The sequence below is a fragment of the Vigna angularis genome, chromosome 10, assembly GCF_016808095.1.
Source record: "Vigna angularis cultivar LongXiaoDou No.4 chromosome 10, ASM1680809v1, whole genome shotgun sequence".
Taxonomy (NCBI): Eukaryota; Viridiplantae; Streptophyta; class Magnoliopsida; order Fabales; family Fabaceae; genus Vigna; species Vigna angularis.
The window spans coordinates 25,686,769-25,708,829 of record NC_068979.1 but is presented as its reverse complement, the minus strand read 5'-3'; the positions used below and the strand labels follow the sequence as shown (position 1 = coordinate 25,708,829).

At 32.7% G+C, this 22,061-nt stretch overlaps 2 protein-coding genes across 2 annotated transcripts; one reads left to right on the top strand and one right to left on the bottom strand.

Annotated features, from left to right (window-relative positions):
• Nucleotides 1–772: 772 nt before the first annotated feature.
• LOC108335085 (fructokinase-like 2, chloroplastic) lies at nt 773–4,323 on the bottom strand. The gene is made up of 5 exons (XM_017571023.2): nt 4,165–4,323; nt 3,533–3,873; nt 2,780–3,432; nt 1,774–2,245; nt 773–1,181 (listed from the first exon to the last, which is right to left on the bottom strand). The coding sequence occupies exons 1-5, from the start codon at nt 4,203–4,205 to the stop codon at nt 952–954; spliced, it is 1,737 nt and encodes a 578-aa protein (XP_017426512.1). The 5' UTR covers nt 4,206–4,323; the 3' UTR covers nt 773–951.
• Nucleotides 4,324–12,557: 8,234 nt separating this feature from the next.
• On the top strand, nt 12,558–16,179 carry LOC108335065 (folate synthesis bifunctional protein, mitochondrial). The gene is made up of 3 exons (XM_017570991.2): nt 12,558–12,859; nt 13,349–13,415; nt 14,096–16,179. Exons 2-3 carry the CDS (start codon nt 13,349–13,351, stop codon nt 15,571–15,573), a joined length of 1,545 nt encoding a protein of 514 aa, XP_017426480.1. The 5' UTR covers nt 12,558–12,859; the 3' UTR covers nt 15,574–16,179.
• The last annotated feature ends 5,882 nt before the right edge of the window (nt 16,180–22,061 follow it).

Sequence of the window (22,061 nt, the reverse complement as noted above, 5' to 3'; positions counted from 1 at the left end):
AGGACAAAATACTAATAAATATTAAAAAATAGTTTGAAACTAGAGTTTCAAGAAAACATTACAAGTTAGTTAAAAAGAATCTTATTAACTTTAAGCAATAGGGCCATGAGTTTTTCAACTCCTGAAAAAAAATAAGTTAAAAAATCAACTGAAATAACATGCGAAACAGTCTTGGATAGCAAACGAAGACTCTAAGGATAAAATATGTATGTTATAAAGTTGAATTAAAATAAAAAAAAATACACTTTTTTTTTTCATGTTCATGAAATGTTAATAATAAATTCGTAAATGTGGATAAACCCAATTCTTTGCAGGACTCAACTCTACCACACTCACAGCATTAACTAGTCCGAATCATCCGACAGTTCCAATCTATGAATGCACCAATATGTGAATGTCTGCCAAATAATTCCTAATTAGGGACTCCGTTTGTAAGCATTATCACAGTTTCAGAGGTTGCGATATTATTATTATAATCCTTTATGATTCTTTGATTCATAGAAATTAATTGAAATATTTAAAACTATTCACACACAATTCAACTAAGTGAATATTCATAGAAATTAATTGAACACAAGAAGATATTTAAAACTATCCACACACTATTCAACTAAGTGAATTACCACTTTATGATTGGACAAAATTGGACAAATTTGTTAATGAAAAGAGTGATGCTAAAGAAAAATTGCAAACATCAGAACATTCTACTACAAACCGACGAATGATAGGAGTATAATATCAAAAGTCAGAAAGACAAAGCAAAATACATAACTTTGCCAAAGAGAAGCTTTGATCATAATGCCATTGATAGAACAAAAAAGAATGGGAAATACAACAACATTGGATAATATGATTTTAAAAGTAGAAAACACAGAAAGAAACAAATAATTCTCAGTTTTCTATACAAAGGGTGAATGGTCCCTGTGAGAAACATAGGCTACAAAACTGATATTACTCATCAGAAGGTCCTCCTACTGTCCTGTATTCTCTTTCTGAAATTGACTTGATTCCATTTGAATCAGGAATTACGTCGTCCATATCTTCACGAGGAGGAAAGCCCCTAACTCGGCCTTGTATCCATTGATCTATAACCCCACAATTGATTGCATACTTGATGGAATGTTCCAGATATCCTTTATCAGTTATTAAATCAAGTTGAACTGACAACTTCCGCAATAGGGCTGCAAAAACATTAAGAGAAAGTAGAAGTGAGACTTAGTTTCACAGCATGTCTGCTCCTATCTTTACTTATGCCATATGCAAGTCTTTCCAGAAGGTATTGGTCACAACATTTTATAAAGTGGACATGGTCTAATGGGTTCTAAACATGTTTCCAAAAGCATGCTTGGATAATGTTTCATCTTTAAAAATGCCAGATTACATATGTTTTTGTTACAGAATTCATTGAGTAAAGTCAAATGTGGTTTTTACCTCCTAAAATCAAGGTCAAAGGAACTTTAGTTTTATCTTTTACATATGTCGTTGCTCTGTGCTGAATACAATATGCAATTAGTTACCTCGATATTGTTTAAATGAATGAGTTTAATCAAAATTAATTCCTCAAGAACAAATTCATTACTGGATTTTCAGTGCGATAAGACAGAAGGATTGTCCAAAGTCTATGAAATTTTACATCTCCCACCAAATTATTATTTTCTTGATAGTGTCAGACATTGAAAAGAGGTTTCCTTTCTTATTTTTCAAATGGACTATGCCTTCCTATGGAAACACAAATGAAGGATTCAATTGAAATGTAAATTTACTGTAATGTACCTGCAACGATGCCATCTCCAGTTGCTGACATGTCACAAGTGAATGGGGTAATTGGGGCATCCTCCATTCCAAGAACAGCACCATCGTGTTCTTTTGTGTAATAATGTATCTTGGAAGTTCCATTAGTCACAAATAAAACCTTAAGATTTTCATGCCAAAGTGGAGCAACCACTTCGGGTTCATAATGGATAAACTTCAAACTATCATTGTTTTTGGTGTCAAATTCTTCAGATGGTGTTATCCCACATAAGAACTCTAGTTCTTGCTTAGTGACCTCAATAATGTCTGCAAGATTCCAGAATTGCTGAATGTACAAAATAGTTTCCTCCCTAGAGTGCCACAGTGGCATAGGAAGGTTTAGATCGTAGAAAACAAACCCTCCAAAATGCTTTGAAATCTTAATGGCTTGCAATGTAGTTGACCTCATATTACGATCAAGCAGAGAATGTGTATTGAAGTAGAACACTTTTGCCTGCATGACATGTATTTAAACTCTTAAAGTACTGAATAGCATTTGGTAGCAATCTAACCTCCAAAGCAGCTAAAACCAATAAAATAGAAGGAAAAAGCAAACACATGCTTTATTCAAATGTGCACATGGCTGTAACTAATATGGTCTACCAACAAAACAGGTGATAAAATAATTTAGGTTAATTGCCCTAATGCAATTTTGATCTTCTTACTATCAATTTTGCAAACTGGGTCTCCCCCATTTCTTTCCACAAATTTAGCCTCCTAAAATTAGTTGTGCAATTTTGGTCTATCTATTTGACATCCAATATTTAAAAAAATGTTAACATGACACTACTGCACATCCACATCAACATTCTACTGGCATGAATATTTCCATTAAATATCATATCTTTCAATTTGCTACTAACACTGAATTCAGCTGATAACAAAATACTTGCCATATCAACAATGATCAGGCTGGAGTCTACAGGCTACAGAGAATTCTATTTACTTATTTTAGATCTATTTCTTTAACAGTTTTCAAGTTTCATACCTCTTTCAGCACATCGATATTTAGCTCTGTCTTCGTCAAACTATCTTCAGCACAGGGTTTCACACAACTCATTTTAAGATGATTCCTTTTACCAATCTTCATCAATGATACAGCTGTTGCCCTTTTATTATCAATTCGAACTGACCGGGTCTGGACTTTATTTGCATTCATATAGTACAGCATAGCTTCACCATAAATATCATCTGCAAGTTTTCCCATGAGTGCCACCTTGCCACCCAAGGTAGCAAGAGCAATAGCAACACTACCAGCAGAGGAGCCTGGAGCCCTAAAAAATATTTCAGGGCTCCATAAGGCATCCTTCATGCTTTCATGAATTTCATGATTTATAAGCCTATTTGCTGGCCTCCCAGAAGGCACAAAAGCATGCTGCGCAGCCCCAAAACAACAAACAAGAGGAGGCCATCCATAAGTAAAGCTAATGTCATCTCCAACATCTTTTATCAGTGCCAAATCAATGTCACTCTCATCCTCCACATTTTCAATAAATGAAGACTCATCTTGGTCACTGATTCCAGCTTCAATAACTTTATCCTCTACAATTAAGTTCACCTCCTCAGTTTTCCTTCGCCTTCTAACCTTTTTCTCTTCCTTGACTTCCTTCTTTTCTTCCAAGCCAGCAGAACTAGATGCATCTGTAAACGATAGCAGGACTTAGCCAGCACTTACAACCAAACCACTATACAATGCATAAAATCCCAGCATTGAGATTTGAGACAAAGATCGAGAGATTACCCTTTTTCCGAGTCCTTCGAGTTTTCTTGGAAGTATCAATAGAGGCAGATGAACTTTCTCCAATGGAGGCATCATCTCTATCTACCAACAAACCATCATTTACTTCAGGAGACTCATCTTTTGCTTTCTTCCTTGTCCTCCCGACCGGGCTCTTAGTTTTTGATGACCTAGTTGTCTTCTTTTCAACCACAGATTCATTGTCACTGGGTTCTTCTATGGCAGAGTCTAGAGAAGCCTTTTTCCTAGCCGTTGCCACATGCCCCCATTTACACCCAGACCTGAGTTCCCCAAGTTGCACTGTATTAAAAGAAGTACAACAATAGGACCAAGTCAAGTGGCACCTGCACCATTGCAGAGACAAGATTTACAAACTCAGATTCAGCCACCACAACCCAACACACACAAAAGAGCAAAATTGAAGAAGCGTTTATCGTTTTTTGGGAAAAATTATATCTTTATCCAAATCATGAGCAAAGAAGTAGAGGAATCAATTTGTTTCAAATAATTTGCTAAATTCCAAAGTTTTCCTTGAAACCCATTTTTTGATAATAACACAAATATGAAAATTGAGGATTGAAAATAAAGGGGCCGTGTATGAGACAACAAACAGAGGGTATCAGTGGAGAGAGAACCTAGGAAGTGAGAGAAACTGCGGAAAAGAAAGGCACGCCATTGGAAAGAGTCAGTGCGTAGTTCTTCCGACAGGCATGACACCCTGCTAGTAGCTAAGGTAAGGTTTAGTTCAGTTAGCACTGAGATTGTGGATGGAAGGGTTTAAGAACTACAACCTTTTCAAACTGGTAGTGCGTGTCACACTTCAAACTCATGTCGTTTTAACATTTTTATGAGTAATTTGTAATTTTAATCCTTAACTATTTTTCTGTTACATTCATCTTATCATTAATGTTTTTTAGTAGAGTTTGTTTAAATGTTAAAACTTAAAATATGGAATCACTTTAAATACTTATTTATCTATTCATTTTTATATATAATAAAAAAATATTTAATAGTATAATATTTGATAAAAATAATTAAGTTGGTGTAATTTTATTATATATCTATATATTAAATTTAATAAAAAATAAAAGATTCAAGATAATTTAATAGATCTTCTTATTATCTTTAGTGTTTCTTATTTATTTCTAAATTCATATATCTTATTTCTTTATTAACAAAGAAGGTTTGATATAAGAAGAAAGAATATGGCAATAAAAAGATTGCATGGATAGACTAATGGTGGTATGAAATTAGGCACAATTCATCCTAAGGTGTGACACACCTTCTTATGTTTTTACGGAGAAAAATCAAGTTTCAATCATCTCACCTTCAACCACAACAAATGTGATAAGGTTACTTTGTATTTGTCATATAAAAATGTCTCATCCACTTATACAAAATGGTTTACCAAAGTGAAATTCATTAAATGTACGATTTAAAGGTTCAAAATAGTATTTTGATGTAGATTTTGGTTACACTGACTTGTCACTATAATATATGACTTGCATGCTCACTCGATATGTTGTATTTGGTCAAGAAAATAAAGTATGTATATTTTTAAAAATTTTGTATGGATTGAAACAAGTACCGAAATAATGACATGAAAAACATGATAATGTATTGATTCATAAGCATTTTTGGACCAGATACCGAATATTGATTCATAAGGATTTCATCGTTGGATGAAAATGACATTTTGTATCAAGGTATCGTTTAGCCTTTACCAGACGTTTACTTAATAATGTTTCGTTTAGTGATCTGTGTTTGGTACGAGAGCGTATTTAGGAAAGCGTTATTCAACATATTGTTTTTGGAGCGTTGTTTACAACTTTAGCGTGTTTACCAAAAACATTATGTAGTACATGTTGTATTGTTTGCCAAGATACAAAAGGAGTGTGTGTAGCAAAGATATTGTTTAATGATGCGTCTCTTGTCATGATAACGCGTTTACTAAAACATCATTTGATAGCGTGTTTACTGAATTATCGTGCATTGACCTTCACATAGTAATACATCGTTTAATAGTGCGTCTACATGCTTTGTTCATTCAGAAGTTGTAACACTTGTTTCATGTGATATCTTTAATTCAACGGTATTATTTTTACAAGGATTATACTTTGTCAAATACCAATTTCGGGTTTATCATTGTTTGTTAAACTTCAAAATATGAAAGTGTTAGACGGTCTTGTCTTATAAACAATCTTGTCTTAACACTTGTTAATTATGATATCCTCAGAAATTTCTAGGAAGTTCTTATTGTATCATAGGGGGCTTGTGCAACACACCGCAGATAAGTTCTTAAGGACAGTGGATCTACATTCCTCGGGAAATTTTGTGCGTTTTTTTATTAGCATTTTACAACAATCTTAAGAACTTATAACTAACATCAATAACCCAATCCTGGAGAATCAGAACATTATTTCCAGAACTCAGACGGTCTTCACAAACCCTTCCCCAGATGTATCAAAAATCGTGGTCTTCTTTGGTCAGACTTTATGGCACTGGCAAGAACGTATATATACCTTTACCTCCTACACCAATGTAGGGGATGGAGAAGTGATGTAACCCTCTTCAAAGAGCTTGATGAGAAGTCCTAGAGTAGTTTGTGAAAGACTTGAATTGACGAAGGAAGTGATTGATGAAGAATGGTTTGGGAAGAGTTCTTGAAGGAGATTCGACCAACCTTGCTAAGAAGAGTCTTAGAAGAAGACAAACTACTTGATCTTAGAGAAAGTGAAATTGCAATTTGGCAAGGTTTCACTATCATTAATTTCAAAGATGAATTTACAATAGGAGGAGCTACCCTTTTATAGGAGAAGGAGAACCCTCTAGAAAAGAAAAAAACTACATGTATCTACAAGAGATGCTTTGAACTTCAAAAGGTCCTAGAAGCTTACTTTGTCCAAGGGGAGTGAATGAGAACCTTTTCCTTCACCCACCGTTCAAAGGGAATGCATGGGAGCCTCTCCCTTTGATGACCAGCCAAGGGGGATGTACCTTCATTCTCCTAAGTCCATATGACTCTCCTAGGCCCAAAGCAAGCCTAAAGATGGTGTTAATGATGCTCCAAGCCCAAAAGCTAGCGTTAATCCTCTTAATGTTGCGCTAATATAATTTATTAATGTAATCAATACTAAACAACGTTCTTGGCTCAAATACAAGGCTTAAAAGAAATATATGTACAAGTTTTATAAAGAGTTTTAAGAGAAAGGAAAAGACTAATAAGTAATCCTCCAAAGAAGGAGAGTTCTTTGAGATCCATCTTCCTCTTTCATCCTCTTTGCCATTACTCTAGTGAGAGGTCTAATGTGTCCTCTAGATGGTCCTCCATCAAGAAGAACATGTTTACCTCAATGATTCGAAGGCAACTCCTATTTTGAGAAAAAGGCTCAAGCTCACATATGGAAAGACTCTGGCCTTGAGTGATGTGCTACATGTGTCATCAATCAGAGTTAATTTAATCTTTATAGAATTACTGGAAAAAAGTGGGGGTTAGATTGTCATTTGAGTCTAACAAGATTGTAATGAAAAAAAATAATGTTTTTTTTGGAAGGGATATTGTGATCAAGGTCTCTTTGTACTCAACATTTTGAAAATATGAATGAATCTTGTTCTTTTGCTTATATTATTGATTCATATAATATGTGGCATGCTAGATTAGGACATGTGAATCCCTCATATGTTATGAAATTATAATGACTAGGATTAATTAATATGCATAATAAACAAAGTACTAAATATGATATATGTGTAGAATCTAAAATAACCAAGAAAACTTGTTATGCTGTAAATCGTCAAATGGAGTTGTTAGGGTTAATTCATATTGATCTAGTTGATTTAAAACAAACAATATCTAAAGGTGGTAAAAACTATTTTATAACTTATTATAGATACACCAAAGTATACTTAATCAAACATAAAGATGAAGTCTTTGCTGTGTTTTTAACCTATAAAGCAGAAATAGAAAATCAACTAAATAAAAAAACTAAGAAGATTAGATCATATAGAGGTGGTGAATATGTACTGTTTAATGAATTTTATGTTAGAGAAGGTATTATCCATGAAGTAACCACACCATATTCACCTGAGTCTAATGGAGTAACCAAGAAAAAGAGTAAAACTCTTAAGGAAATGATGAATGACATGTTTATTAGTTCTAGTGAACCTGAAAACCTTTGGGGAGAAGCCCTACTTACTGCATTTTTTTTTTTATAAAATAGAATACCTCATAAGAAAACTGGTAAAACTCCCTATGAGTTATGGAAAGGTTATCAACCTAACCTTAAATATCTAAGAATGTGGGGGTGCCTAGCTAATGTGATGTTACTCGATCCTAAGAAAAGGAAAATAGACTCTAAAACCTCTGATTGCATGTTATTAGGCTATGCTGAATATAGTGTTGTCTATAGATTTTTTGTTCTTAAAAGTGATATGCTTGAGAGTAATTCTATAGTGGAGACGAAAAATGCTGAGTTTTTTGAACTTGTACTTCTCTTAAAGGTTAGTGAGACATATTAACATGTTGATAATAATAATAATAATAGTAATGTCTTGTGTGAGGATTTAAAAAGTAAAAGACAAAGGAAGGAAAATTCTTTTGGTAATGATTTCTATACCTATCTAGTTAATAATGATCCAAGTAGCTTTGTAGAAGTTATTAATGCTCCAGATGCAAAACAGTGGGATAAGGTCATTATGACTAAAATTGAATCAATTCAAAAAAATATTTCTTGGACCTTAGTAGATTTGCCTAAAGAAGCAAAATCCATTAATTGTAAGTGGATCTTTAAGAAAAAGTATCATCATAATGGATCTATAGAGAAATATAAGGCAAGATTAGTAGCAAAGCGCTTTACTTAAAAACCCAACATGGATTATTTTGACACCTTTGTCCCTATGACTAGGATTTTCTCTATTCCAGTGTTGTTAGCCTTAACAGTTATCCATAAGCTAGTGATACAACAAATAGATGTTAAAACTACCTCTCTGAATGGTGATTGGGAGGAGAAAATTTATATGACTCAACTTAAAGGGTGTGTTGTACCTCGTCAAGAGAAGAAAGTATGTAAAATTTTAAAATCTTTATATGGGTTGAAACAAACACCAAAACAGTGGCATGAAAAACTTGATAATGTATTGTTATGTGATAGCTTTTCACCTAATGATGCTGGTAAATGCATGTACTCTAAATCTGAAAATGGTGATTGTGTCATTATATGCTTATATGTGGATGACATGTTAATTTTTGGTACATGTAATGAGATTGTCACTATAACTAAATTGTTTCTAGAATCTAACTTTGAAATGAAAGACATGGGTGAAGCCAATGTAATTTTAGGTGTTAGAATTATAAGGAAGGGAGATGATATATTATTATCCCAAGAACAATACATTAAAAAACTTCTTAAGAAGTTTGAGTATTTTGACTTCAAACACGTGAGTATCCCTTATGATGATAATTCTAAATTAATGAAAAATAGAGGAGAATCTATATCTCAAGCTCAGTATGCCTAGATAATTTAAAGTTTACTACATTTGATAAGCTTTTCCATACCTGATATTGAATATGCAGTAGGTAGGCTGAGTAGGTACACTCAATGTCCAAATCAGGAACATTGGGATGCACTTGCAAGGCTTATGAGATACTTAAGAAGTTCAATGGATTATGCCATTGAATATAGTGGATTTCTCGTTGTACTAGAAGGGTGCAATGATGCTAACTAGATATCTGATTCAAATGAGACAAAATTCACTAGTGGTTATGTATTCACACTTGAGGGTGGTGTGATTACATGGAGATCCGTTAGGCAAACAATTTTTGCAAGATCAACAATGAAATTTGAGTTTGTTGCTCTTGAGATGAATGATAATAGGGCTAAATAGTTGAAAAACTTCTTAGCGAACATTTCACTATGAATGAAACTAACCCCATCAAAGTCAATACACTATGATTGCCAATCGATAATAGTTATAGCTAAAAACAAAAATTACAATGAAAAAAGAACAAACATATACAATTGAGACACAATTTATTACAGCGGCTGCTAAAGAGTAGAGCTATTTCCATTGATTATGTGAAGTCAGAACAGAATCTAGTAGATCCTCTAACTAAACCCTTAGGAAGAAATATGATCTTAGAAATATCGAGGAGAATGAGACTTAAGCCATTTGCAAACAAATAAGTGATGGTAACCCAACCTTTGTGATTGAAGATCACGTGAATAAGGTTTATATGAGTAAAAACAAGTCACTTATTAGTCTTGATAACACTAAATTGATTTAATCAATTATGTCTATTCCCATGGTGTGTGCTAAATGGATAGAGATTGTATTATTGAGAGGTTAAACTTTCTAATTAAAATTTTATATGGTGAAAGAATTTTAATTTAAACAAAGGTTTTAATGATTTTCATATCCTTTACGGGTGGTATAGGATTTGCAACATATACTTCATGAAATCACCTATATGAGTGTCAAGCGTGGCCACTTGCATGATATCTTGGCATGATTTCTAGAGCACTCATGAATATCAGGCACACACATGGCCTAGTAAGCGCAACATATAACAACAAGGATTGTGCGGGTGTATTGTGATTGAAAGACCTCTAACAAATGTTAAGTATCCTTGGTTCATATATCTTGCTATATTAATTTTGATGCAATATATTTTATAAAACCCATGATTATTCTTTCTTTCATACAATCCTTTTTTCTTCTCTTTTTCAATATGTGGGGAATTGTTGTAAAACCTATGCCTTATATTGCAAAAGGCTACTTTCGAATATTACGAAAGAACATTGCTTTATGAACATTATACCACCTTGAGTCAAATCCTTGCCCACAAGGATCATATATGGACTTTGTGTGAACGTTTTGAACAAAACCACAAGGTGTGGACATAAACTACAAGGTTCTTCCGTAAGTCAAGGAGTTTGCTCCCAACATTCTTTTTTTGTTTGTTGAAACTGTTTTTTACCAAATCCTCATGCATGATTCTTCCTCTAATCTTGGGTTGTAAGATGGTTCACAAACTCTATAAATAGAGGCTTATGCTCACCTCCAAAAGACACACACTTCTCTCATTCTCCTTTTCCTCTTATTTTCTTCTTTCTTTCTTATAATATCCTTGGTTTATCATTTTATTACTTTTAGAGTTCTTTGCTAGTTCTAATATCCTTAGAAATTTATGAAAAGTTTCTGTTATATCTTGGAGGACTTGCGCAACACACCGCGGATAAATCCTTAAGAAAAATGGATCCATACACATCGAGAAATTTTGTTTGTGTTTTTTGTCACCATTTTACAAAATGATGATAAATATTAATTTTTACTTCAAAAATAAGAATAAGAAACACCAAAGTTGTACATGTCCCCCCATCCTAATATAAATTGTTACAATTAAATCATGTCCTAATTTTTTTAGAGAAATCTCGAATAGGTCTTTTTTTTATACGTTTCAGTTTTATCTTTATTTTGAGAAATTCGATTCAATCAAACCTTTTCCGTTAGTATTGTACTAACAATGTTAAAGAAGTGTCACATGTCAATTCTTGGTTTATTTGATTTTTTAAAATTTTTAAAATTTCTTTTTGAAAAAATAAAAAATTTTCACATGTCAAACTGATGTCGTGTCATATGACAATGACAGTGTGATGAGTGATATTGTCACATGCATGTATCATTGTTTTAGTACAAATTTGATTTCTATATTTTATTTTGTTTTAATTTAGTTCAAATTTCTTTTAAAATTTTGTATTTTTTCCTTATAAATTGAACCAAATTTAATTTTTATATAAATATTATTTAAATAATTTTTATTAAACTTTATTTAAAATTGTTTTAAAATTTTTAATTTATTTACTTTAAATTATTACAGAATGTTTTTAAATTATTCTAAAATTCTACATTTGAATTTATAATTTTGTTTAAACCAACTCAATTATTTATATAAAAATGATTGAATTTTACACATTTAAAATATATGAAATCATTTGAAATATAAATTCAAATATATAAATGTAAATAAAATTTAATGTGAAATATAAATTTTAAAAGAATTCAAAATGTTGATAAATTAATTTTATTTTATAAAATGCAATTATTTTGTATTTTTTTCTATTATTATTTTCCATTAAGAACTTTAAAATAATTTTAAATAAAATTCAATATAATGTATAAATTTAAATAAACATAATCTTTGTTAATTTTTGTAATAAAATATCAATTTTAATAAAACATTTATATAACAATTACATAAAAATTAAAATTGATTTAAAATTGAAAAATGAAGAAATTAATCAATTTAAAAAAAAATTAAAATTAAATTAAGACAAAATAAAAATATAATATTTAAATTGGGACTAAAAGAATCACCCTGATAAAACATATAAAATAATGTTACTATCACGTTATACTGTGATTATCATGTAATATGACATTATGTAACAAGTTTTTTATTTATTTTTAAAAAATTAAAATTAAAAAAAAAACATGTAACACCTTTTTTATCGTTGTTAGTACATTATTAACAAAAATTACTTACATTAAATTTTTAAATTAAAAACTAAATTGAGATAAAAAAACTTATTTAATATTTTCTTAAAAAAATAGGATGAAATTACATTATTTAACCAATTGGTACTAATATCTCAAACTTAAATTAAAAACAAAAATATACTCACTTAATTGTTAAATTATTTTTAGTTATTTTACATCTCCAAATTACAAAATCGATTTACTGTGTGGATTGCATGACGTTGATTTTACTGTCGTTTTCTACAGCAACGACTTCTGACCAATTCTCATAATTCATAAAAGATCACTCAATATTTTATCATGTTTGAAATTAAAATGATTGTTTTCTTATTTATTGTTCAAATTTATTAATACTCTTTATTAATTGAAAAAGGATGTTATAATGCTCGTTATTACCAGTAACTTTTTTTAAAAATTATTTAAAAGAATTTGGTACCCTGTATATAAATTATTATTAATATTATTATGTTTTTTAAAAAAACCCTTTCTCCTCCAATCCACGATACAACCCACACTGTCTCAAAGCTATCCAAATTCATAAGTGTTGTTGTTAGTCTTGTTTCTCTTCCTGCTACTGCCTTTGTGTTAGAGTGTGTTCTAACTCTTCCAACTCAATTCACAGACACAAGAGTCACAAAATAACCATCTAATCAGTATCTTACAGAAACAGTTTTTGTATGCTAACGGTTCTAAATCACACCCAGCAACATTAATCTAAAGCTTTTTGGAGACTGGGATCACATCGGTTATATTTCATAGCAACAGACCTTAGAGCTTCATTAGGGTATTTACAAGGTAGGCATGGTTATCACTTTTTGCTTGTTTTATGAAAGGTGTTTGATGATATGTCTCAAAGACTTTTGGATCTTGTTTTCCGATGTTAGATCTTAAGGGAAATAAGCCATGAAATTTTAATGACTTAGATGTTTCTTGGTTGCATTTAGTGATTCATTATGTTGGTATTTTTTTATATTTTATATTAACTGCTGTTTATGAAATTTCTCTGGATGTTTGATTTTCTAGCAGAATGTGCACACGGTATTTTTGTTGGTATTTTTTTATATTTTATATTAACTCCTGTTTATGAAATTTCTCTGGATGTTTGATTTTCTAGCAGAATGTGCACACTTTATGGTATTTTTTTATATTTTATATTAACTGCTGTTTATGAAATTTCTCTGGATGTTTGATTTTCTAGCAGAATGTGCACTCTTTATGGTATTTTTGTCCCGTTGTGATTAATGGCCGGGTACTGCATATAATATACACTTTGTCTATCCTCAGATGAGTATTTTGAAGTATCTGGAGACGGCCAGGCATAAGGTTTTTGCTGCAAGAAAGTATCTTAAAGGTAAATTTAAACTAATTCAGCTCATACAAACTAAATTTCGTATCATCTTATGCTGAAAGCAGCACATGATGAAACTGTTGTTGTAGTAAACTATTATATGCCCATTTCAGTGAATTGGTTTTTCGTTAGATGAAGATTGTTAAACCCAAAGATCACCATCAATTGATACTTGGATGGAAATGTAGAATGTTAATGGGTTTCCCCCTAGAATATTATACATTTTAGTAATGCAGAAATAAATTATTTCAGCAGTTCTCCCAAACAGATTCACGGTAAGGGTTTCTTCTTCGCCCTTTTCTCACGTGTTTGGGTTTCTCGTCTATTTTGGGTTTGTTGTTCGTTCTAGTTCGTCATTCCGTTATGGATTTGTCATTCCATTTTGGCAATTGGGTTCGTATTTGCGTCGCTCATTCTCCTTGGCGATAGGCCTTTAATCTCTTGAAAAATTTGTTATAAAAGCACAACAGTAATCAAAGTTAAATAAGAACATTCATTCTAAGTTCTGATTGTGATCCTTTTATTTTTTAAAGAAAAAAATATACATTATGCAGTCAAGCTTTTATACAGAATTTTGAAGCATCAACGTATCATTGTTTGTGTGTGAAAGGAAGGAATGTAATTCGTTATTTTTGGATAGTGAATTAAACCTAGTTACCATATTGTTTTTTTTTTCATTGCAGTACTCGGTTTTTCCTCTTTCCACACAGCTCCAAATTCCTCTGTGGAACTTCACTCACAAGAAGAGGAAGTAGTGATTGCTTTGGGAAGTAATGTTGGTGACAGGCTGCACAACTTTAAGGAAGCCTTGAAGTTGATGAGAAACTCAGGCATTAACATCACAAGACATGCTTGCCTGTATGAGACAGCCCCGGCATATGTCACTGATCAACCTCGATTTATCAATTCAGCAGTTAGAGCTGTTACTAAACTTGGTCCACATGAATTATTGTCCACGCTAAAAAGAATTGAGAAGGACTTGGGCCGAACAGATGGCATAAGGTATGGTCCAAGGCCAATTGACTTAGACATTTTATTCTATGGTAAATATAAAGTCAGTTCTGATATCCTCACTATACCTCATGAAAGAATTTGGGAAAGGCCATTTGTTATGGCCCCCTTGATGGATTTATTGGGATCAGCTATTGACAGTGATGCAGTTGCTGCCTGGCATTCATTTTCAGGCCATTCTGGTGGACTCTCTGGATTATGGGAAGATTTAGGCAGTGAGTCCCTTATTGGAAAGGAAGGTATGTATAGGGTAATTCCTGTTGCAAATGGGTTACTTGATTGCTCACGGAGAACTTCTGTCATGGGGATCCTTAATGTGACTCCAGATAGTTTCAGTGATGGGGGAAATTTCCTGTCTGTGGAGTCAGCTGTTTCTCAGGTTCGGTTAATGATTTCAGAAGGAGCAGATATGATTGATATTGGGGCACAGTCTACTCGGCCAATGGCTAGTAGGATCTCTGTTGAAGAAGAATTAGGTAGATTAATACCAATCCTAGAAGCTGTAGTGTCAATGCCTGAGGCTGAAGGAAAGCTCATATCTGTGGATACTTTCTACTCTGAAGTTGCTTTAGAAGCAGTGAGTAAAGGGGCTCATCTTATAAATGATGTATCTGCGGGGCAGTTAGATAGTAACATGTTTAAGGTAATGGCAGATCTTGATGTTCCTTATGTTGCAATGCACATGAGGGGGGACCCATCTACAATGCAAAATAGTGAAAACCTGAAGTATGATAATGTCTGTAAAGAAATATCATCAGAATTATACTCACGGGTCAGAGAGGCAGAGATTTCAGGAATACCAGCGTGGAGGATTATCATTGACCCTGGCATTGGATTCTCAAAGAAAACCGAACACAATTTGGAAATCCTCTTTGGACTACCTGATATCAGAAAAGAGATTGGCACAAGAAGTTTGTCCATATCTCATGCTCCCATGCTAATTGGACCCTCCAGAAAGAGATTTTTAGGTGAAATTTGCCCTCGTCCTGCGGCCGAGAGGGATCCTGCTACAATCGCTGCTGTCACAGCTGGTGTTTTAGGAGGGGCTAATATTGTTAGGGTGCATAATGTCAAAGCTAATCTAGATGCCGTGAAGCTATGTGATGCAATTCTAAGACAGAAAAGTTCTCACATGAATTCTCGACTTTGAGTTTGTCTTTCTACAGCATATCTGCTGCCAGTGTTAATTGCCAAGCTACCTGATTATTTGGATTTATGCAGCAAGAACTCTGGGTGTTGTTCTTTGCTATGTCACTCCTACTGCAAGGTTTTCCGTAGAACACCATGATGCTGCCAAAGCCAGAACAGAGAAGTATCGAGTACAATGTAGCATTTAATAATCAGCAGACCATTGTTCAATTCGAAATTTTGTCTCGTGTTTATCCCATTCCTTTTTGCAAAATGACCATCTAATAGAGGTAAAAGTCAAATAAAGATGATAAGTTTAAAGCCAAACTACGTAAAGGTTACAGACTAAGTCTAGCAGTAGCTAAGGACACAACACCTCTAAAAATGCTTGACCCTTTGATGTCATAAATCTTCAACATGTGCGGCTGAGACATTAGGCAACTCTCACAAAATTTGTTCTGCAGACAGAGTCTATCCCAGCCCATTCAGACATTGTTTATCTCATTCCTTAACATGTATTTGATTCACTGATTTTATTCAACCCTTCATTTGTAACATGTTGATTCTCAGATTTTGTCTTATTCAACAATTGATGATTCCTCCATAAAGTAGTTTTATTTCAAAGAAATACTAGTATCACATTTTGTCACAATTACTTTCCTATTGCTTGAAATTTATGTTAGTCCCACTAAATATATGAATCACATCCCATTTGGTTGCCCCATTGTCAAACTAGTGAGGTCCACATAAATTTTAGCCTATAAGAAAATGCATTGAAAAGTGTTGTATAAAAACCTATTACAATCGGCTTAGTATAAAGATTTGAAGTAGTTTGCAGGAGGATAAAAGTTCAAACTCAATAAATTTACTATATGCAGGAGAGTGTGTTGGAGAGTCCAATGATCCTGTTTTCACTATTTTTACATTTCAAACACTCAAAAAGTGATGTTAAGTTTTCTAATATAATCTTTGCTGCTGAAAATAATATATCTCCCTTATGCATAATCTTAAAGAAGCGAGATACTTCAATTAACTTAACCCTTCTTTTGGGGGACGTAAAGGACAAGGAATAGATAAAAAGAAAAAAAAAAGCTGTCTGTCAGGGTAAAAGGTAAAAGGGCCAGGAATGAAAAGGGTAAATATATAAAATACTCTTATCTTATCTGGATGTTTATGTATTAGATAAATATATAAACAAATGTATAAACCATAAATTATTTGTTCAATGACATTTTAAGAATAACTAAGTAATTTAATATATCATGAAAGTCTTCAGATTTTGTATTCGCACTTCGCATTTCGATTTTGTGTGCAAGTTTCAATTAGTTTATTTGCTTCCGTTAAGAAATACATTAATCATAATTCATAAAGAACGAATTTGGATCAGGCCTCTTAGGCTATTGATATAGTACACAAATGGTTTCAACTTCATTATACAATAAATTGGACAATGATATTTTAACAATAATATTTGACAACATTTTGACACGTGTCAAAATGTGCGTGGTTTACGTGTAAAATAATATTTAAAAATGAGAATGACGTGGAAAGAGAATTGGGGGAAGTGTTTAAAGTGAGGAGGTTTATTTTCTCTCTTCAAAATTTGAATCTGAGACAAGGTGTGAGAGAGAACTCAAGCTTAGAGAGAGAAAACGAACCCTAGAGTGAGTCTCGCTCCCTCCCACCCAGCCAACCTGCCTCTTCTCAGAAACGTGTCGGTACAAGCCTGGTTCGCCGAAATTTCGCGTGAGGAAGTGGTGTCCGTTCTGGTGATTGGCGGCGTTGGAAGCTTTGATTGGAACCGCCACCGACAAAGGCGCGTTTTGAGCTATCACCGTTTACATCTACTCACCCACCCAGTCATTGTGGTTTGTCTTCCTCGGAGCGTCGCGGTCCTTTGTCCGCCGGAGTTTCGTCGTCGACGTTTACCTACCCACCCATCTTGCTCTGTGCCACCCACCGAGAGGCGTTGGTGTTCATTAAAGTGTGGTCGGACTGTCTTTGTTCATTAAAAGTTAGTTTAGTTTGTTTAAATTTGTTAGGGCATTTATGTGTTGTTGTGTTTTTTGGGTATTTTTCAAGATATGGTTTAGTGTGGGTTGACGTTGAGTAGAAGATTTAGTGGTTGATGGCATTTTTGGGTGGAAAGTATGAAATTCTTTTCTAATTTTTTTGACCATTTACTGGTTTAATTCTTTCAACACAATTATTATGTCATTTATATACAATTCCACGTCCAAAGAACCATTCTTTGTAAAACTCATGGTGCAGAAACTGCAATGGTAGCAACGACAAAATAAGTGGGGACTTCAGACAAATGTTTTGCACAACCAAGTCAACTACGTTGCAGGTACCACACTTGCACACTCCAAGCCAACTAAACTTGTAAGTTTTTTTAATGATTATTTCTGCAAATAAAAAATTTTATTGTTTCATTGATATGTTAAATAACATTATTTGTGAGCTTTGATAGAAGATGTTGCATTTTATTGATATTTTTGTGCATTTATCTCTTTGTAGGAGGAACTGCAACAGGTTAGGGAGAAGTATGATTGTGATTGGATATTGGATATGGACAATGTTCGGAGGGATGAAGTGTTGCAAGATTTAGGCCTTATGTAGATGTTGTTGAATAGGGATTTTTGCAATGTGATTTATGTTTTATTTACAACTTTTTGAATATGTATTGATGAGGTCTGAATGTACATATTTTTTTGTTAGAAATGTTCAAATAAATTTATTGGTTACATTTATTGATAATCAAATTTAAAGATGAAAATGATCATTGTTTACGATGTATGTACTGTAATTCCCACGAAATTTGGATGTCATTATTTAAGAAATCTTGTATGTATAGGGTTATATGAAGAATAAATGATGAAATGTGCAAAATATGTGGCTTAAGTCTCAATGAATGCGTCAACATGACTTGTATGTCCATTAAGTATGAACAAAAGAATTGTGCAAAGGAAACAATATTTATAAACTCATGGTGCAGAAACAGCTTTGGTAGCAAAAGCAAAATAAGTGGGGACTTCAGGCAAAGGTTTTGCACAACGAGGTCAACTATGACAATGACATTCATTTTGAAGTTTCAATTTCTTCCTTAACAATATTTGAACATAAAAGTGTTGTTGAGACCATTATTATGACATTTATATACAATTCAATGTCCAAAGAAACAATATTTGTAATACTCATGTGCATAAACAACTTTGGTAGCAAAGGTAAAATAACTGGGGACTTCAGGCAAATGTTTTGCACAGCAAGGTCAACTATGACAATGACATTCATTTTCAAGTTTCAATTTTTTTCCTTAACAATATTTTAACATAAAAGTGTTGTTGAGACCATTGTTATGACATTTATATACAATTCTATGTCCAAGGAAACAATATTTGTAAAACTCATGTGTAGAAACAACTTTGGTAGCAAAAGCAAAATAAGTGGGGACTTCAAGCAAAGGTTTTGTGCACAGCGATGTCAACTATGAAAATGATATTCATTTTCAAGTTTCAATTTCTTCCTTAATAATATTTTAGCATAAAAGTGATGTTGAGACCTTTATTATGCCATTTATATATAATTCCATGTCCAAGGAAACAATGCGTGTAAAACTCATGATGCAGAAACAGTTTTGGTAGCAAAGTCAAAATAAGTGGGGACTTCAGACAAATGTTTGCAAAGTCATATCAACTATGAAAATGACATTCATTTTGAATTTTCAATTTCTTCCTTAACAATATTTGAACATAAAAGTTATGTCCAGACAATTGTTATGAAATTTATATACAATTTCATGTTCAAGGAAATAATATTGGTAAAACTCATGGTGCAGAAACTGCTTTGGTAGCAAAAACAAAATAAGTGGGGATTTCAGACAAAGGTTTTGCACAATCAGGTCAACTATGAAAATGACATTCATTTTAAAGTGCACAATTCTTTTGTTCATACTTAATGGACTTACAAGTCATGTTGACACATTCATTGAGACTTAAGCCAAATATGTTGCACTTTCATCATTTATTTTACATAGAACCCTGTACATACAAGATTTCCTAAATAATGACATCCAAATTTCGTGGGAACTGCAGTACATACATCGTAAACAATGATCATGCTCATCTTCAAATTTGATTATCAATAAATGTAACCAATACATTTTTTTGAACATTTATAACAAAAAATATGTACATTTAGACCTCATCAATACATATTCAAAAAGTTGTAAACAAAACATCAATCACATTGCAAAAATCCATATTCAACAACATCTACATAAGGCCTAAATCTTGCAACACTTCATCCTTCTGCATATTGTCCACATCCAAAATCCAATCACAAACATAGTTCTCCCTAACCTGTTGCAATTCCTCCTGCAAAGAGATAAATGCACAAAATATCAATAAAATGCAACATCTTTTATCAAAGCTCTCAAAAATGAAAATTTTTATAATTTACAGTTACGTATGTGGGCATTGTGTTGCCTTCGTATTTCTCAACGCCATCCCACAACTCCATAAATTTCAAAACAATAACTCCACAATCATATCTAAATCAAACAAAGTCAAACATACAAATAATGTTATTTAACATATCAATGAAACAATAAATTTTTTTATTTGTAGAAATAAACATTAAAAAGACTTACAAGTTTGGTTGGCTTGGAGTGTGCAAGTGTGGTACCTGCAACGTAGTTGACCTGGTTGTGCAAAACATTTTCCTAAAGTCCCCACTTATTTTGTCGTTGCTACCACTGCAGTTTATGCACCATGAGTTTTACAAAGAATGGTTCTTTGAAAATGGAATTGTATATAAATGACATAATAATTGTGTCAAAAGAACTAAACCAGTAAATGGTCAAAAAAATTAGAAAATAATTTCATATTTTCCACCCAAAAATGCCATCAACCACTAAATCTTCTACACAACGTCAACCCACACTAAACCATACCTTGAAAAATACCCAAAAAACACAACAACACATAAATGCCCTAACAAATTTAAACAAACTAAACCAACTTTTAATGAACAAAGACAGTCCGACCACACTTTAATGGACACCAACGCCTCTCGGTGGGTGGCACGGAGCAAGATGGGTGGGTGGGTAAACGTCGACGGCGGTACTCCGACGGACAAATGACCGCGACGCTACGAGGAAGACGAACCACAATGACTGAGTGGGTGAGTAGACGTAAACGACGGTAGCTCAAAACGCGCCTTTGTCGGTGGCGATTCCAATCAAAGCTTCCAACACCGCCGATCACCAGAACAGACACCACTTCCTCACGTGGAACTCTGGCGGACTACGCTTGCACCGACACAGTTTTGGGAAGACGTAGGTTGGCTGGGTGGGAGGGAGCGAGACTCACTCTAGGGTTCGTTTTCTCTCTCTAAGCTTGGGTTCTCTCTCACACCTTGCCTCAGATTCAAATTCTGAAAAGAGAAAATGAACCTCCTCACTTTCAAACTCTTCCCTCAATTCTCTTTCCACGTCATTCTCATTTTTAAATATTGTTTTTCACGTGAACCACTCACATTTTGACACGTGGTTAATGTCAAAATGTTGTCAAATGTTGTTGTTAAAGTATCATTGTCCATAGAATAATGACCTAATGTTTACACAATTAAATATTATATCATTTTTAACTATGTTTAATTACATTAATTAATTTAATTTATACTTTTCTCTCTTTTCTTCATACTTCGTTTGTTTTGTTATAAAAGAAAATCATGTAATTGTAATTTCTCCTTTAATATTGCACTTTTACATCAATGTTATTACACTTAGATTTTTGTATTTTGAATAATAATATAGCAAATACTTACATTAAAGTACACAGTTTTTTATTTTTCAAAATTAGAATTGGCTCAATCTCAATTACGAGATAAATTAATTTAGTATAAAAATGTCATTTGAAACTAGCAAATGAATTTAGGCTACTCACACGGGCATTTCACGTTGGAGAAACATGGCCCAAAATAATTGTATATATGTATGCTCTGCATGTACCCTTGTAGTTTCTACGTGGGTGTTTCATCCAGCATCTTCAAGAGTTTTCATTCGGCAACTTCAATTTTTGTTTAAATGGTTATTATTATGGCACGTGGTAAAAACACTCAACGGTTTGAAATTTAATTAAGTCTCAGATTTCGAAATTGACTAAATTTTTATCAAATTTTAAAATTTAATGAAGATCTAATCAAATTTTAAAATCTCATGAAGTTTCAATTGAATTTTGAAATTTATTGAATACTTTTTTATCTAAATTTTGAAATTTGTTTGACTTTTCATCGAATTTTGAAATCTAACTGAGTTTTAATTAAATTTTGAAATTCGACGAAGACTCAATAAAATTTTAAAATCTGATATAGTCCTAATCAAATTTTGAAACTCAATAAAAACTCAATCAAATTTCAAAATCTGATGAAAGAGCATATAAATTTTAAAATCTGTTTAAGTCTTTATTAGATTTTAAAATTCAAGTTTTCAATAATAAATTTCAAAAT

Coding starts and splice junctions, on each gene's coding strand:
- LOC108335065 (XM_017570991.2), top strand. CDS start 13,349: ATGAGTATTTTGAAGTATCTGGAGACGGCCAGGCATAAGGTTTTTGCT. Junction 13,416..14,095: donor TGCAAGAAAGTATCTTAAAG/GTAAATTTAAAC, acceptor TTTTCATTGCAG/TACTCGGTTTTTCCTCTTTC.
- LOC108335085 (XM_017571023.2), bottom strand. CDS start 4,205: ATGGCGTGCCTTTCTTTTCCGCAGTTTCTCTCACTTCCTAG. Junction 3,433..3,532: donor TCGAAGGACTCGGAAAAAGG/GTAATCTCTCGA, acceptor TATCGTTTACAG/ATGCATCTAGTTCTGCTGGC. Junction 2,246..2,779: donor ATATCGATGTGCTGAAAGAG/GTATGAAACTTG, acceptor CATGTCATGCAG/GCAAAAGTGTTCTACTTCAA.